This window comes from Cryptotermes secundus, unplaced genomic scaffold (genome assembly GCF_002891405.2).
Source record: "Cryptotermes secundus unplaced genomic scaffold, Csec_1.0 scaffold1025, whole genome shotgun sequence".
Classification (NCBI taxonomy): domain Eukaryota; kingdom Metazoa; phylum Arthropoda; class Insecta; order Blattodea; family Kalotermitidae; genus Cryptotermes; species Cryptotermes secundus.
Genome location: NW_019730118.1, coordinates 473,427 through 493,143, shown reverse-complemented (window position 1 = coordinate 493,143; position 19,717 = coordinate 473,427). Strand labels below are relative to the sequence as shown.

Here is a 19,717-nt window from a genome sequence, read left to right as displayed (position 1 = left end):
TCAGAGTTAAAAAATTTATAAAATTTGATCAAATTTCCTTCCTTGTATTTGTCTTTAATATGATAATGTTCCTGAAGTTCAATAATTTCCATTTGAATTTGACTTGGGACATCTGCAGCATCACAGTCAAACGGATTTTGAAACAATCTGATTTCCAGAGCACGGGCATCCAAATCAGCAAATCTCTTCCGAAATTATTTTTTCAAATCTAAAATTGTGAATATTAGNCTTACGCGCCGGCCGCGCTTTACTCCCCAGGAAAATTATTTAATTAATTCCTGGTACTCATTTCTGTTAGAGGCTAAGTCGACACCAGGGCCTAGGTCAACTGAAAAAAAATCCAACCACCTCATCGGGACTTGAACCCGCGACCTTCCGGCTTGTAGCATAGCCCCTCAACCAACTACGCTATCGCGTGCCCCCACCCCCTTCTGATAAGAGCAGAGAGAATGTGAAAATGTTAGAATGGTTAGAAACAGTGCCTTGAGATATGGGCCGCGAAATTTTGATTTTCTGAAATCATTTTGATCTATAACTCCGAAAAAAATAATTTTGTTGACTTCAACAGAGATGGACTTTAATTTTGACTATTCTCCAAGTATAATTAGGAAGATCAAATCAAGGAGGATGAGATGGGCAGAGCATGTAGCACGAATGGGGAGAAGTGGAATGCATATAATATTTTGTTGGGAAAACCAGAAGGAAAGAGACCACTGGGAAGACCAAAGCGTGGGTGGGTGGCCAATATTAAAATGGATCTTAGGGACATAGAATGGGATGGTATGAAGTTGACTGTTCTGGCTCAGGATAGGGACCAGTGGAGGGCTCTTGTGAACACGGTAATGAACCTCCGTGTTCCATAAATGTTGGGAAGTTTTTGAGTAGCTGCGGAATTTGCGGCTTCTCAAGAAGGGCTCAGCGCCATGATTGACTGAATAGTTAGAAGCAGTGGCTTTAGATATGGGCCACGGATTTTTTATTTTTCTGCAAAGGAGGCTTTGAAGACAGAACTTGAGCGCATGAAGCTGAAGAATCTCCACTGTTAGAAGCCGTTGCCAGGGAATGACTGATGAAGAGAGAGCAGGCTGGAAAAAGGCTTTGCGCGCATTGGGGTGACTTTTGAATTGTGGATACCAGTGGTGGCGCTCTAAATTCTCGTAGACCCAAGTCGTGTGTATTAGTGGTCAATAAATCGAGTCACCAATCCAACCCCCTTCTATAGTCACTCATACACGTGACCATATTTATGAATACATTTTGTAGGAAACCTGTCAACTGTAACGTGATTAATCTGTTACAAATAAACATCAAGACTAGTGAGATATACAGAATAGCAAAGAAGTCATTTGAAAAATATTGATACGAACTTGAAGTAAACCTTTTCAATTTTGTTTCTCCAGTGATATATAAACTCCTTTTACATGAAAGAACTCTTTAACTGCATGGCATAATAATTCTGCCGCCCTTCGTTTGTGAATCGTCGTGTATTTTAATCAACATTGGATTCTTGTCTGTGCAGTTCACTTCAGTGTAACTCGAGAGAAGTGAACACAAAACACAAAATCGTTACAGAAACATTTCATATACTCGTACTGAGTGAACTGTTACTTCCCTGATGAAACGATGTATGAAACGTTATTTAAGGACATGGTTTCGATAACTTGCAGAAATGTAATAAAAATCGAAATTTCGAAAATACCGCCATTTTGTCTTTTCGTGTTCATCTGAAGGTCACCTGATTATGGAGGCAAAATACTCACATGCACTGATCTATATGAATGAACACTTACACAAATATGTACAGAATACATCCAACCCTTCAGGCGCACATACATTAAGAAATACCTGGACATACATGAAGACAGGCAGTCGACAGTTCAAGAACAATTTTTTTCGTGTTTAGGGGTGCTGGGAACGTGTACACAGTATGAAGACTTGTAAGAAAGTAAAAATGTACGGATTACATTTCGCCTCGCTACAGAGGCAACCAATATGACGCCGCAAGTATGTTGGGTTGCAGAGTGGTCAGGTTTAAACAGGAGTAATAACAGGGATGTTATTACAGGCTAAATTATCGCCTCTTGCTAGGAGTTCTGTAACATTAAGAATAAAGTATGTGAAACTGTAATTGTATTGGTTGAAAGCGCATGCGCCTTGGTATCTCACGCGAAGGGAAGCTCAAAGATCGAGAGAACATAGGAAAGAATGCACAATATTTCATCTCTTAACTCAAAAGCCGTTCTCACGCAATGTTTCCTGCTTTTAAAACGAGGCTTTGAGGCCCGAGTCCTGTACATAAGAAAATTGCCATAANTCGTCGCAAGACCTCTACATGTACACAAACACAGAAAAACGCATACAAACATCCATGCCCTGAGTGGGATTCGGACCCACAATCCCGGCTTCCGAGCGAGCGAAGACAGTGCATGTCTTAGACCGCTCGGCTACCGTGACCGGCCATCCGTTGTTATACCACACTTTAAATAAACTAACTATAATAATTTATAAATATTTTATTTATATAAAATCGCTATATTTGTTAAAGGCTAAGATTTTATATTCATTACATTGTAATAGTATTGTATGTATGTACTGATTTGTTTCCACATGTATTGATATATCCTTCTGAAGATGCTCGCTCCAACCGAAACATGTCAAGGACGAAAGAATAAAAAGGAGAAAGAACATTTATCAGTCGCACTGGACGGAGCTAGTAATCTTTTATATGATTACAGTTTGTCACGTTAAGTGTAACATATATTCACCAATATTTAACAAGTTAGCAGAATAAATTTCTTGGAATGATAAGGAAATTGGGTAACTTAAAACATTGCGTACTCGGTGTAACGAGAAACTCCACGATGTACGGAATATGGCTAGCCATTTGGTGCTTTATGGTAACGAAATCAAGAGACTACAAACGGCTCGATATATGCAGAGACAAGGAATTCTTGCACAGTTCCGGAAATGTCCAGTTCTGGTATCGATCCTGTCATCACAGAACTGGCAAAACATTTCGAGGATATTAACTAGGTACTAGGTCTTCCTGGGAAAGCTAATAATTACTTAATTAAATGTTTATGTATTAAGTCTGTCAATAATGCAAAAATCATTAAAATATTCACCATTTAACACTAACACAACATGTTTCGGCCACAGACGGCCATCCTCAGGCGGTGTTTCAGTGCGTCCAAACTGTTACACTGTTTTGATGAGCGCTAAAATCACGCATATGGAGGCTGAGCGCTTGCGCACTCTCACATCCAACCTCGATTTTTCTAAGACACGTTTCAGTGCTATAGTCCTATCTACATCTACATCTCTCAACTGGTCTCTACTCGTAAAATTTTGAGATTAAAATTTAGTGTGAATTTCATATTTCCCTTGTGTGTTACACGTTGACCCCACATCACCTTGACCAGGATATTAACAAAAGTAGTAAACGCGCTATAGGCCTGCGTCTGCAAGCGTCCTAGCTTCAAAATAGCGTGCAGTTGAAGGGGGAGTACATGGAAACACCGAAGTTGAAGACCACTGACTGACCTGCAGAGTTCTGATAGCATCCCGAAGCTGGTCGTCGGTCCTCAAGTTGCCAGTCTCCAGGTCAGACTGAGGCAGATAGCCGAAATCCATCAAGTAGCGGTGCTGCAACAGGAAACATAAATATTTTTATTACCTCCACGTGACCGCGGGAACAACAATAAGCTTATGTGTGAAAAAAGTAGTCAGTAAAGTTCAACTCTTTGACTGACAGTTAAGGAAACTAAATCAAACTTCGCTGAGGGCAGGGAGAGTTACGCGTACAGCGTTCCTGCGAGCATAAGCAAGCGATTGTTTTCTCCAACGGACTTTTACAGTGCAACAGCTACGCTGTCTGCAGCTTAACCTAGAACCTGGAAAAACCTATAGAAAAAAAAAGTACAGCGGCCCTTTACGTCGAGCAAACATTTCCAATGAAAATCTTATAAAGACAGATTAGATACTGACGTAGACATCTGAATAATGACTACGTAGAGAATGTAGTATTTATGCCGGGTTTTTTGTTTTTGTTGTTTTTTTCCTTGGCACTACAGCCCCAGTGGGCCTAGGCCTACCTCCATGAACTCCGTTCACTTCTGTTTTTCTAGATCTTACACACACGGTAGGACTCCTTGGGCGGGTGATCAGCTCGTCGCAAGGCCTCTACCTGTACACAAACACAGAAAAACGCATACAAACATCCATGCCCTGAGTGGGATTCGAACCCACGATCCCGGTTTCCGAGCGAGCGAAGACAGTGCATGCCTTAGACCGCTCGGCTACCGTGACCGGCAGTTTTTGTTGTTTACTGTGTTATTAATATCTAACAGAACACTGAAACTGCGGCGGCCCAGGTATTTAATATTTTTTCATTAATAAAATATAATCTTATGAAACAAGCATGAGAGTGAAAGAAATTAATGCTGGAATAAACCATAACGAAAAGTAAATTAAAATACATGATGTATAATGAAAACTTTAATTAAAATTGGCAAGTTATTGTGGGGTTACAGATATAGGGATGAGGAATTTCACTGAAACAGTCTTCTCGCTTTCGGGAACTAAATAGGAACTTGCTGAGAGGCTATTTCTAAAAACAGGACAAGGAGAAGGAACTGCAAAATGGTGGACCGGGTCATTACGCAAATGGCGCCCAGTATCGGGATTAAGCCCATGCGACTTGGTTGTATTCTCTGAAGAAACTGTTGCAGGCAGCTGGGGCATAGAATATTTTTTCCGCTGCAGGTTAAACAAGCAAATCATAGTTAAGGAACAGAAACATAACATCAAATTGACAGGATCAGTTCAGAGGTAAATTGTAAAATTTATCTCCAGAATTACCAAATTAAATTTCGGTCTGGGTAGTGGCTATTCGGACCACGGATTTGAACGGTCTTCTTCAGTCCCTCCAGTCAAATGTTGAGGACTGCCTCTGATTTAAGAATCCCTCTCCACTCACCAGCAACAATCATTCTCAGGAACTGACTCAAAAGTGTTAAGCAATATAACACGCATTCACTCTTTGTAGCTACTCACAACGTCAAAATATTTCGTTTTCTTGCTGTAAGGCGCAATTCAATTGTTACCAATTCCTCGTAGATCAGAGAATATCCTAAGGGAAGGACATATCCACACAAAAAATCTGCCTCTAATCGGATCCCAAGGGACCTGAACACTTCATATTCAGACGGGTTTCGATTCAAGTGAGACGTTCACTTCTGTACCAGACAAGCTTATACCTTCCGAAGTGTGACAAATTCAAGCTACATACATGTTGACTGAGTAGCACAAATTTGCAGTTCCCTTCCTCTCTCGGTAGAGTTTTGCAATATTCCGCGCAGATTCTGTAAATGGCCGGACTTCATTCTTTCTGTTTCGCAACACAAATCTTCCTTTTGAGATCAATTTCAGGAAACAGAGTAAGAAACAAAATCATGTGGACAGAAAACAACACGTACGTCATTCAACTAAACCATCTTTCGTCAACTTATTTTTCATTCTACCTGCGTTCGCCTCAGTTTTATTTTATTTGGAATATATTTATTTTTGTAAGAGCTGAGGTTTCCACGGCGGTGACTATGAAGAATGTCGTCCTGTAGGATGTGGCGCCGTGTAGATGTTGTGTGAAGCGACTGCGGTCTTCAGCCACCTGCTTACGCTGGTCCCTCGCTAGCGGATTTTTCCACACTGAATATGTAGGCGACACGTTCCTTCGAAACTTCAGTTCACACAAGATCTACACGGCGCCATATCCCAGAAGACAACATTCTTCATATTTATTTTTGTTTCCGCTTTATATGAAAGGGACCAATGTAATTGTTATTCGATGTTATTTTTGACAGATCTAAATGCATCAACTTTAGATATTATTACACAGAAATTTTTGTTTTCCGAGCTGCAGTCAAGTCACACTCACACGGCTATTCCACGTTGGGGCTAACTTTAGGCTGATCAGCTTTCCAGGTTTATATGGGCTATCATGTCCGAATGCACCCGAAAGCGGACATATTTGTGTAGACTGAAAATTTAGCCTAATATTAGTCTTTAACGAAGAGGTCAAATAACTCATAGGAAAAGTATAGCAATACCGAACACTCCAGTGGCTCTAACGTGATACATGAAGATACGTTTCATCTGCTTTCGGCGGGTTTCGCCTGCCAGCAGGAAGAATAAGTCAGGAATTCCTCGCACTGATGCAAAGAACACGGGCTGGCAGCCAAGTCGGACGGTACACTGCAGACAGCACCGTCTCCACGGTCGGGGCCAAAGCCTTCACAAACTGGGCCTGCAACTTGCGAGTCGTTCTATGACAGCAAACGAGGGGCCCAGAGTCACGGCAGATAACGAAATGCAAACGGGACTTCACGGAAGGGGCCGGAGAAATACTTGGTACGCATCCACTCTGAACAAATTAATACATTATTGCTAACCTAGATTAAATTTGGAATTACTGTACATATACCGTAAATAGAAGGATTATAGAATAATTAACCAATTGCTGCAAACATAGTTTTCAATCTGGTATTTGTATATTTCTTTTCTAATAAAAATTTCACATTAAATTAATACCCGATGTCCCATGGATTCAAATTCAGAATTTTGATATCTCCATTCTGGAAAGAAGCGCTGTAGGAAAAGTCAACAGTCGCCTGTGCCACAGCTCAAGCGGTTAGTCGCTGGCTTCCCGATCCCGGGTCTGGTCAAGTGGGATTTGTGGTGGATAAAGTGGCGCTGGGGCAGGTTTTCTCCGAGTACTTCGGTTTCCCCTGCCAGTCTTCATTCCACCAATTGCTCCACAATCACCCTCACCTATCATCTGGGGCTGATACAATAGGCCAGAAGTGGCCTCAGTACAAGGGACTCAGTCCCACTCCACTAGCAATAAAAAAAATATAAAAGTCAAGAGTCACTGTCCAAGTAGATTTTAATTTAAAACTTTTATATCTCCGTTTTGACGATGCTCTATAAATTAGGTTAATAACATGTTCTCCTTGTTTCCAATTAGAATTATCATAGCGATGTTTTAAGAAAAATAATTACATATGCCTAGCAGGTTAATAATAAGCCAATCCTCTATTTCCAAATTGAACTGTACGTGGAGCTATGCTGTTCCGAAAGAAGTGCTACAGAATTTCCATTATTAGCAGTGATAGCTGCATATCAGAATATGTCTCCTAACAGATATTCTATACCAAGCTGTAAATGATAAGTTACAATAGAAAGACAGTTATTGAACAAATATCTTTATTCTTTTTGTGTAAATTTGATAGTTTTCATTGTTAGTGGGGTGGGACTAAGTCCCTTGTACTGCGGCCACTTCTGGCCTATTGTACCAGCCCCAGATGATAGGTGAGTGTGATTGTGGAGCAATTGGTGGAATGAAGATTGGCAGGGTAAACCGAAGAACGCGGAGAAATACTTCCCCAGCGCCACTTTGTCCACCACAAATCCCACTTGACCAAACGCGGGATCGAACCCGGGCCGCCGCAGTGGGAAGCCAGTGATTAACCGCTTGAGCAATGGCGCGGCCAAATTTTATAGTTACTGTTAGGGAAAATTAAATATTTACAGATATTAACCCAGGAGCTTTAAATGCTTAATTTTCCACCCACAAAGACAGAGAGCTTCTTGAGATGAGCTTCTTCTGGTGCAACAAATGCCATAAAACATCCATTCGGTGCAAAAGAGACTGAATTTTCATTTTTGTTTCTGCATAAGATTAAAATGGAACTAGTGATGTGGAGGCTAAACAATAAGCTAACATGATACAACTGGTTAAGAAATAGCAAAATCGGCTGCTCAGAATTCCAAAAAAGCCGGGAAAGGCTTTCAAAATACGTAGCACTGCCTCGCTCTTTATTTTCAGAGCTCCTTTCAGGGAAGCATGGAAAGACTGTGAAATGATTGAGGTTTCACGTGGTATCAGGGATCGAACTGCGAACGTTTCAAGTGAAAACGACAACAAACTGTGGAGGTGGATAGTTAACAGACGCTATAAATTTTAATGTGGGGAGAAGAAATATAGACAAAATACTGGAAAGTAAGCAGTCACCTATGTTCACGGGGTCAATAAACGATAAACCTCATCTTCAACACAGGGAGTGTTTACACTTTGACATTCCAACCGAAGGCTGGAGGGAAGCAAATGGAAGGTCGTGATAAAACATAACAATTCCCAGATGCTACTGCTTCGGCAGCATGCGCACGAGCTGTGGGCTATTGTTTCATCAGTACAGCGATTATATTTGTTAAGAGCGTAAAAGATAACAAGAACAGAAAATCATGTCACTTGGTTAGTCCAAGAGGGTTAATGTATGGGAGGCTGGGTGGGCCCTAGAACCGGTCTGGACGCTGTGGAAGGGGGGGATTATTATGTGGAAATTTATTGCAGAAATAAATTCTATGGCTATGCAGCCCTTGCGGACCTTGGCCGCTTTTTCAGTTTCTTAATCCACACACAGTCCCTAGAAATTCTATTCTTCCGCTGGGCTATTCCTTCCCAAGGGGTAGAGAGGCTGGGAGCAGGAGTGGGGAGTAAAGCTGATGGTACATCTCCATTTAGTGTTGAAGTTAAGAACGCGGGGAGCTATACCTCCACCTCTCAATAAGTTTTCATGGCTTGGTCTTAAGCACAGGTGCAACTTTTAGCTATCAGGACGTAATAACGTCCATCCTCAGCTCGGTTACTTCACACGTTCTCCTCAATGAATATTCTTTCTTCTCTTCGGGTGACAGACAGTAAACTGAAACCTGAGGGCCTAAAGAACATGAACTTGACATCTGGATTGGAACTGCGAGGCCCAGAGAGACCGCAGTGCAGAAGACACAATAACCGACAGACGTGACGCTTGTGCAGGAAGCAACAGTGGGGCGCGTGTGTTTTGTCTGTCTCTCGATTACTCCCACCATGGGTTTGGACCGAGTCACAGTTCACGGATCCGCTGCTGTGTTTCTGTGGTCACGAACATTGCAGACGCTAAGCCCTCCAGGCAACAATGAAGCAAGTCTCGAGTCTAAGATGTATGTACCACTGGCCATATTTTGTATTATTATTATTCTCCTCAATTGATTTTTATAATATGGTATTATTGTTACTATTATTATGTGCACGAACGTAAGCTAGAATTGAACTGAATTATTATTATTATTATTAATATTATTATTCTGTTTGTTTCCCTATATGCATTTGTGTGTTTTTCCTCCAATGTTTACCTTTAGTTAGTCTTTGACTTTATGTTGTGTTTGTCCAGTATGTAACTACTTTTATCTACACTGTGCTGTGTCTGTAATTGGCCTTGTGGCTGTTGACTCAGCACATAAATACTATAGAATTGAAATTAATTATTATTGTGCGTCCTCTGTACATGTGAATGCACAAAGACGAATTCATGTATGCCCGTCATTCTAACAGTATATTTTATATACAAAACTGCTGAAGTGATTTAAGTTAAATACGATAGGCTATTGCACATCAACACAAAACACTGCAGGCAGAATTTAGTTTCGATTTTTATAGCTACAATATCAGACGTATTTCACATGAAGATCAAATCCAAATTCACCAGTTAACTGTGATATTACACGAAATACTTTACGCGTGGGAATAACAGCAACTATACTTAGCAGCATCATTTAAAATTCTGAGTAAAATAAAAGCTATCCTTGTGACAGGCTGTGGGGACACATAGGATTGTGAGACGTCGAGACTTTCTGTAAACAATTGGCTCACAGATGGCGGTGAGGTTGTCAGCGTTAAGCGCCGGCCGCCATCTACCCCCAGGAAGATTCCTGGTACTCATTTATGTTAGAGGTTAAGTCGACCCCAGGGCCACAGTGCGGCTGGAAGGAATAGGTAAATTGAAAAATCCAATGACCTCATTGGAAATCGAACCCGGGAACTTCCGGCTTGTAGCATAGTGTCTCAACCAAGTATGCTACCGCGTGTCCCTTCAAAATGCTGAGTATTTAGTACACGTGTTTATTATCTTCACTCACTGGATTACACAAAGATGAGTAAATCTACTGCAGATACGAATTAAATGTGCATGTCGTATTCAGCTCGTAAAGAACGCCTATCGGACCTTGATTTGGCATATCCGAATTACTTATCATCTTTGTCTACTTCAAGTGCCGTATTTGTGGGTTGCAAACTACATATTGAGAATCTACACCACTGTCCAAATTATAACTTCGAAAGAAACCAATGGGAAGACCAAGGTGTAGGTGGGTGGACAATATTAAAATGGATCTTAGTGAGATAGGATGGGATGGTTTCGATTGGATTTATCTGGCTCAGGATAGGGACCAGTGGAGGGCTCTTGTGAACACGGTAATGAACCTTCGGGTTCCATAAAATGCTGGGAGATTCTTGAGTAACTGCAGATTTGGCTTCTCCGCAAGAAGGGCTAGCTTCATAAGTAAGTAAGTATTTTTTTTATTGCTAGTGGGGTGGGACTAAGTCCCTTGTATTGCGGCCACTTTTGGCCTCTTGTACCAGCACCAGATGATAGGTGAGGGTGATTGTGGAGCAATTGGTGGAATGAAGATTGGCAAGGGAAACCGCAGTACTCGGAGAAAACCTGCCCCAGCGGCACTTTGTCCACCACAAATCCCACTTTACCAGAATCGGGATCGAACCCGGGCCGCCGCGATGGGAAGCCAGCGACTAACCGCTTGAGCTATGACGCGGCCTCAAGTAAGTAAGTGATATCTAGAAATTTATTGTAAAGAAAGTTTTGAGTGGTTATCATGGGAAATAATTAAGTGGATGTAAAGACCAGAGAGGTCCTGTAAACAAGTACATTTCCAGCAGCTTTTGGACTGGAGAAAATAATATAATGCCGAGATCCCTTGGGGACAAGGGAAAGTGGAAGCAATTTGCAAGCCACGTCACGGAAATGTCCATACTGAAGCATTTATAAATTTCCCCAAATTTAGGAGGAGAGAGTAGGGCAGTCATGCTGTCACTCAGTTTCAGCAACAAACTTTAGTTCAAATCTCTTCTCCTGGGTGTCCGAAGTCTCGGCAGATTTTAGCCTGTATCGCAGTTTCATTTAATAAAATTTATCTACAACCTAAGATGGTTCTGTGCGTTAAACCACTCTCCAACGACGCCTTACTCAGCGGCTCCGCAGCCACATCCGCTGGGCTCATTTGTAAGTGGTTATTTCTACCAGGGCCCAACAACTCCCAGCCAGGAATACTACACAACGTTTGAGTCCAGTGGTCCAATCTGTCCCTCTTAGAACTGTTATTAATTACTCGATCTCATTCTAGAAGTTCCTACATTTCTTCTGCCTTCTGGAGTATATTTTAAGATACTGTGACTTCCCGTGGCGCAGCTTTACGGCACGTAAAAGAACCTCATGCCTCAAGGAGGCCTCTGGGCCAAATTACAAAGGACGTTTCCCGCCCAACAATAGTCTCTAACGCCTCTGGTAGATGGGGGAAGCATCTAGATACCGCTGAGCCACTAGAAGCCGAACTCGCTGGCTGAGTCGGGACTGATGGCACGCACCAGTACCGGTAGGGTATAGAGACTGGTAGAATATCACAGGGGGACGTACAATAGACCACTGGTCGTGGTGCATGGGGAAACCCACCCCCTCCAATAATAATAATATAGACCCATTGCTAGGCAACGACTCATTAAGCACATTCCCGCGGGAGCGTATGCGCAATAATAGGACGCCAATTTCTTGGCAACGGATCAGTAAACAAGCCTTATCAAGAAAATAGANGTGATATCTAGAAATTTATTGTAAAGAAAGTTTTGAGTGGTTATCATGGGAAATAATTAAGTGGATGTAAAGACCAGAGAGGTCCTGTAAACAAGTACATTTCCAGCAGCTTTTGGACTGGAGAAAATAATATAATGCCGAGATCCCTTGGGGACAAGAGAAAGTGGAAGCAATTTGCAAGCCACGTCACGGAAATGTCCATACTGAAGCATTTATAAATTTCCCCAAATTTAGGAGGAGAGAGTAGGGCAGTCATGCTGTCACTCAGTTTCAGCAACAAACTTTAGTTCAAATCTCTTCTCCTGGGTGTCCGAAGTCTCGGCAGATTTTAGCCTGTATCGCAGTTTCATTTAATAAAATTTATCTACAACCTAAGATGGTTCTGTGCGTTAAACCACTCTCCAACGACGCCTTACTCAGCGGCTCCGCAGCCACATCCGCTGGGCTCATTTGTAAGTGGTTATTTCTACCAGGGCCCAACAACTCCCAGCCAGGAATACTACACAACGTTTGAGTCCAGTGGTCCAATCTGTCCCTCTTAGAACTGTTATTAATTACTCGATCTCATTCTAGAAGTTCCTACATTTCTTCTGCCTTCTGGAGTATATTTTAAGATACTGTGACTTCCCGTGTCGTAGCTTTACGGCACGTAAAAGAACCTCATGCCTCAAGGAGGCCTCTGGGCCAAATTACAAAGGACGTTTCCCGCCCAACAATAGTCTCTAACGCCTCTGGTAGATGGGGGAAGCATCTAGATACCGCTGAGCCACTAGAAGCCGAACTCGCTGGCTGAGTCGGGACTGATGGCACGCACCAGTACCGGTAGGGTATAGAGGCTGGTAGAATATCACAGGGGGACGTACAATAGACCACTGGTCGTGGTGCATGGGGAAACCCACCCCCTCCAATAATAATAATATAGACCCATTGCTAGGCAACAACTCATTAAGCACATTCCCGCGGGAGCGTATGCGCAATAATAGGACGCCAATTTCTTGGCAACGGATCAGTAAACAAGCCTTATCAAGAAAATAGAGCCTGTGCTTTCTGCGTAGTCCGTGCTGAGGGGTTATAAAGGGGGAAAAAAAGTCGTTTGAGCTAGTTGTCGAGAATTTTTGTCGAGTTCTGTAGATGACAGTAGAAGGTGGTAAAGAAGAAATGGTAAGAAATGAATTAGATTGCGCAAAGAAGGCTTCATGCATGATTTGAAGTTACACTATTGTGTTAAAATCTGTTGCCAGGATACGACTAGTGAAGACTGAGAACTGTGTGACGGTGAACTATAAAGTGTGTAAATCAGTGATAGTACCGTATTACCAGTAGTCCTGAGTTGTGAATGTCTAAAATGCAATAAATCAAACCGTCCAATCCAAACCCCGTCTTATAAGTCACGAGTAAACCCCTAAACCGTGTCAATAATGTCAGAATGCAGTCTTCTTCCATTCTGTCGTTATGATCCAACAAATTGGTCCAGGATCCTCGAAGCTCTTCATTGATAGTGTACACCCCTAACTATATTCTGATAGCATCGTCTGGAAATGATACACCCTACCATTGATCTAAACAAATAAAATATCTCTACTGACTGAAATCTTATATATATTTCTGTCCATGTCCGGGCATCTGACCCCTACGTCAAATTCGGACAGCCATGCTTTCATAGAACATTTCGTTTTCCTTCTAGTTTCTATATTTATTTTAATTATTATAAAATCATGTTGGGCGCTGTCCGTTGTCTCAGTTAAATTTAACATTATACACTGTTTCGGAAGATGGATGTGCTTCCGTCACCAGGTATAGGCATGGGTAGGATCCTGTTCGTTTGCACCCCTAGGGGCCATCGAGGCTATACTGTCTACAGTGCATCGAAAAATATTTCCAGCAAAATCTGGAGATTTTAATGAAAACTATACAACTATCTATCTATCTATGGCTCTACAGCCCTTGTGAACCCTGGCCGCTTTTTTAGTTTCTTAATCTGTACACAGTCGGTAGGACTCCTTGGACGGGGGATCAGCCCGTCGCAAAGTCGCTACCTACACACCGAACACAAACAAGGAATGAACGCATACAGATATTCATTGTCTCGAGCGGAATTCGAGCCCACGATTCCAGTGTTGAGCGGGCGAAGACGTCCACTGTGATGGGCTCCTATACACCCATACAGTAATATTGTTTTCAATATGAATAACCATGTCTGATAGAAAATCGACAACTTTCGAATTCAGCTTTATTTAAAACTGTACTTATACTGAACAGATAGGAATTAATTTGCTCTACAAATTTCAATTTAGACTTCTACTACCAAATTAGTCGAGAACCGACGAATAATAAAAGATAAAACATTCTTATGTACAGAGGGACTGATGGATGTGCAGGTACGACCTGTGTACTGTGCATTTATTTTGCGTAAATAAAAGAAAGGGGGAGAAGAGGAATGCCTGGAGGATATTGGTGGGAAAGCCAGAAGGAAAGGGACCACTGGAAAGACCAAGGCGTAGGTGGGTGGACAATATTAAAATGGATCTTAGAGAGATAGGATGGGATTGAATGGTATGGATTGGATTGATCTGGCTCAGGATATGGACCAGTGGAGAGCTCTTGTGAACATGGTAATGAACCTTCGGGTTCCATAAAATGCTGGGAAATTCTTGAGTAGCTGCAGAATTGACTTCTCCTCAAGAAGGGCTCAGCTCCATAAGTAAGTAGGTATTGTATTGCATTGTATTGGAAAGGGTGTGTTTCCCCATGCACTTAGACCAATTGTTGGATCATTGTGCGTCCCCCTATGATATTCTACCAGTCTCTATTCCCTACCGGTACTGGTGCGTGCCATCAGTCCCGACTCAGCCAGTCCGGCCTCTACTGGCTCAGCGGTATCTCGATGCTTCCCCCATCTACCAGAGGCGTTAGAGACTACTTTTGGGCGGGAAATGTCCTGAATTTGGCTCAGTGGTCCCCTTGGGACATGAGGTTCTTTTACGTGCCGTAAAGCTATGACACGGGACCCACGGTTTAAAGTCCCTCCCGGAGGACTTGTTCCCTGAATTTTTCCGCCCTTAAAAATTCCACGACCTCCGCCGGGTTTGAACCCGCGTACGTTACCCCTAGACTACGGAGGCCGTAAGTAGGTAGGTAAGCAAATAAAAGAACTCTGTCTTCCCCTCTTTCAACAGCGCCTTATTTCAGTGTTGCAGCGCAGTCAGGTGCAGTAGTTAAAGTCAGTTATGCCCAAACACGCATAGGCTTCCCATTACACAGCTAAATGATTGTTCAGGAATCAGGATCTTTTTACCTACATGTTAGAGCACATAGGCCTGTGTTCCCTTGAATACTCACAGGCACAATAAATGGTGGCCGGTGGCTCCAACACGTGGCAGCTTCAGAAATAACTGTGCGCACAGTGCCAAAATGTGGGGTCCAACATGCATACCAAATTGTAATCAAACCTAAATTCGTCTCCTAGAACAAATAGGCATATGCGCTGTTCCAGCATGTCACCCTTTAATTGGATCAGCTTCTAGAAAACCCATCACATAGAGGCCGTGTCTTGCGGGTTAGTTTACGTTCCTCTCAGCGTCAGGATTATATAGCAGATGAATGACGAAAGGAGCCGGGTTATTCCTAAGGAAAAAGGACGAAACACCTCAGTCAGGGTAGCCAGTGTTCAGCCCGAAACTTGAACAAAGCGACTTTACCGCAGCACAAACCCATTCGGTCCAGTGGTCGCTAAATGAATCTAATTAATACGTGTTATATTATTAATATCCTTCTGCTTAGCTTATTTTTATTTAAGCTAAGTAATTTCAAGATGAGCTCAAATTTAACTAACATTTTGTTGCCAATTTTTGTTTTAACTCTCTTTCTGATGAGCGGTTTCGAAACTTTTTATTTTTATGCATTCTGTCTACATATGTACTATTATGTTTAGCATTAATTTAATTTATTTAGTTCTGCTTAAGAGAGTCGAGATAGCCAAGTCGATGTAGCAACCAGGTTGTGGGCTGGACGACCGAGGAATCCAGTTTCGATTCCTGGCAAGGAAAAGAGATTTCTCTGTACTCCACAGAGCCCATACCGATCCTGGGTTGCACCCAGCTTCCTATCCAATGGGTACCGGGTTTGTTATCCGAGGGTAAAGCGGCCAGGGCGTGAGACTATACCTCCGCTCGCCCATACGTCTTCATGGCGTCGTGCTCAATTAATTAAGCATAAGTACAATTTTGCTTTACATTTAACAACAATTTAGGGTGAATGCATAATTCAGGCCTACTTAATAGAAGCGAAATTTCTTGTCATTGGCATCAGCGATCGTCTCCAATTCTGGGCCGCTTATTAAGAACTATGTATACTTGAAGCAATGCAAGTGTCTGTCAAATCATTGCGGACCCTATGCTTCTTAGTTCCGTTTGTTCAGTTCAGAGCCCGTGGAAATACAGCGATTCCTTGTGGCGTACATACATGCTAATGTTGTGTTTGTATGACGTGTGTTGGTCTGGTATAAATACACATGGACGTAAAAACTGCAATGTGCAGGGCTGTTTGTAGCGTGTCAATTAACTGTGTGGCAGCACGTCATACACGCACTGGTTGCAGCCTGCATATATGACACTTTCCTCTCCTGCCTTAGTCATGCGCATTTGCAGAAATGTCCTGTTTTAGTCAATTGCGGACTGTTTCTCAGAAATCAAGAGCATGTACGAAGAGGCACGTGCAGAGGCGGTGAGGGCTAACGGACAGACCTCTTGAAAACTATGAAAGAGGGACAGGGAGAAGGGGAGGAAAGCGATGATAATAAAAGGGTAAGGAAGAAAAAAGATAGAAAGAAAGAAAACAAAAGATGAAGCTATCCCTGTAACACACCATGGAGGCCCATAGGGTTGTGAGACGTTGAGGTCCCCACATTACCTAGACAATCGGCTCACAGATGGCGGTGAGGTTGCCAGCCTTACCCGCCGAACACTCTTTACCCCAAGGAAGATTCCTGGTGCTCATTTCTGTTAGAGGCTGAGTCGATATAGTGCGGCTGAAAGGTTTAGGTCAACTGAAAAATTCAGTGACAACATCGGGAATCAAACCCGCGACCTGCCGGCTTGTAGTATATTATCTCAATGAAATGCGCTACCGCGTGCACCCAAAGAGAAAGAAATGTAGTAAAAATATGAAGTAAAGGAAGAAAAATGAATGGGACTGAAGAGAAATGAAAGAACATTATGAAGACAAAAGAAATTAAAGAAAGGAAAAGATTGGAGCATAAATAATGAGAGAGAATGGAACGAGAAAAATATAATAAATACAGGAGGAAACAGAAAAAGGGGAAATAAAAGAAAATGAAGAAAAAATTAGAATAAAATAAAAATGGAAGAACTTGAAGGAGTAAATATAAATAAAGGAAAAGAAAAATATGAAAGAAAGAAGAATGAGAAAGAAAGTAAAGAAAGGATGAGATGGGAAATAGAGATAAGAAATAATGAAAAAGATACATACAAAAGAAACAGGAAGTGTGACAATATAAGAGGGAAGGAAAGAAAGAATAAAAGAAAAACTAGCAAAAATAGAAACTAAAAACAAATAATGGTAGAAAGTAAGAAAACATGGAAGAAGGCGTCAAACATAACGTAACTAAACAGATTGTTTTTTCCCCAGATGTGAGGTAATTGCTAGGGTGGACCGAACTGAAACAAATGTTGCAAAAATGATTTCCGGTTCGGAGTAAACATGTTGCTGTTAAGTTACAGCCATGATGCAGTAATTTCCGGTTCCTTCGCATATGCAGAACCTTAAATTCGTTTATGGAGGCGCAGACTATAACCGGTTGCTGTCTTCCTTTAAAAAAAGAACAGCTTCAATGCGCGCATGAAGAATCACAATTTTTAATACACTGCACCATTCCATTTCAGTGGGTTCTGATAAATGAAGTGACGTCACATCCGTTTACACCATACGATGAATGTGCTATTAAGAATCTTTTATTTTCTGGCTTAGATTGCTGGAGTACGAAGTCACATCTGTTCGCCAGCAACGGAGGTTCGAACCGCTAACAACCATCCGTCCGCCCACACACATCCATCGGTGACTCCAGAGAAGTTGAAAGCACGCGCTTATTTAGTTCTAGGAACAAGCAAAATTACTCGCCAAACAGAAGCAGTAAGGAAAGGGTTTATCGTTTTAATTTCTCTCTCTCTGTACATATGTATATGTATACACACACACACGCGTGTTCCAGTATCGCTTCGCATTCTCAGACGCAGAGAAACGGAAGCCTGGTGGCTTTTCCGTCAGTGAAGATGAACAGTCACTAGTCATAACGTCAACGTTAAGGCACAATACATAACTGTGGTCGCGGTGCAAGGGCCAAGCAAGCACACCCCTTATACATTCATTCATAACGTCAACGTTATAAATGACTATACATTGTTCTTGTAGACTTATTTCACCAACACGCCAATTAACAACATTTTAAAAAAGCCACAATGGGTCTAGTGAGCTTGTCATCGTCATCTGTTTCTTGTATAAACATGACTCAGACGGTCTCTCTGTTGCACTACAGACCTTTCGTTGGACCTTGGCCGTGTTTTCAGTTTCCTGATATTTTACACAGTCGGTAGGACTCATTTGACGGGGGATCAGCCCATCTCAAGTCCACTACCTGCACACAGGACAGCACAAAGACAGAATAAACGCACACTGACTTCGATGCCTCAAAGGGTACTCGAACCCATGATCCCAGTGTTTGAACAGGCGAAGACAGTTCATGCCTTTGACCGCTCGGCTACTGTGATCGGCCGTTAGTCAGACTGCATTGCTGCGTATTAGCCGGTTCCACTGCGACTGTAGACCAAAATCCTGAAGTGGAATAGTTAATTATAAATAAGCAAGTAAGCCCTGGAAATAAAGTCTTTCTTGAGATGCTAACAGTCGCTCATTCGGTGAAGAAATTCCTCGCCTTTTATGGCACTAGAGAGTTCCTTGTCGCACTCACAAGACATCGGCATTAATTCTGTCCACACCTTCAAACTCTACGTCACTACGATCCATCTTCATATCGTTCCTTCATCTACACCTGGTCTCTTCCCTTCACATTTTCTGATTAAGATTCCGTAAACGGAGTAAGAAAGAATAAATGGCAATAGAAGACATTTGACATACCCCTGTGCTGTCACGTTCAGGCAATATGCTAAACAAACGTGTCGGATAAGTGATCTACCTTCACGGCGATTCTACGTGACCTGCTGCTTCTGTATGTACAAGTGGCTTAAAAATTGTTAAAGATTGTATTGGTAGCGCATAAGTCTTCATTCACAAACTCGTAACCGAGAGCGGGGGGTGAGAGGGGATGAGTTATTTGCACCCCATAAATTATAAATTACGAGTAAAAAAAGAAAAAGTAAAGTTGCTCCTGTGATTAACTAAGCACTACGCCATGAAGGCGTATGGGGGAGTGGATGTATAGATACACACATTCTTGATCTCGGCACTAGTTTGAGGTGAGTGGTCAGCGTCCCGTTCCGGCCGCTTTACCCCCGGGAAATGAGCCCGCGTTATCCATTGATTAAGAGGTTGGGTGGGCCCCACAACCATTCTGGACGACGTGGAGAAGAGAAAATTATTGACTCTACCGGTACTCGAACTCCGATCACTCAGTCGTCCAGCCCGTAGCCAGTCGCTATACCGACTGCTCTATTCCAGCTATTATGTATTACGAGTAGACAGCAATTTGTAAAAAGTGCCCGTACCCAGAATTCACCTGAATAAATTAATAAAAGCAAAGAGAACTTCCCTTAAGATCAGCTGGAAACTTGCTGAGATTCGAAGCAGATACCTTCTGTCTGTCCAGAGCGTTACCGCCTCACCAGCCTGTCTGATATGCTTGGCCTGTTCTATAAATATAAGGCTTACACATTTTATTTTAATAAGAATGATGTTTGAGAATGGCGGAAATTAATACTGGTTCTTTT

General features: G+C 42.2%; 1 protein-coding gene across 1 annotated transcript in view; it reads right to left on the bottom strand.

Moving 5' to 3' along the window:
* Positions 1–19,717, bottom strand: part of LOC111866280 (matrix metalloproteinase-2) — a gene marked incomplete at its 5' end in the record, with an annotated part of 337,202 nt that overhangs the window by 167,586 nt on the left and 149,899 nt on the right. The window contains 1 exon segment of the mRNA XM_023855079.2: positions 3,544–3,645. Coding sequence (XP_023710847.1) covers positions 3,544–3,645 — 102 coding nt within the window.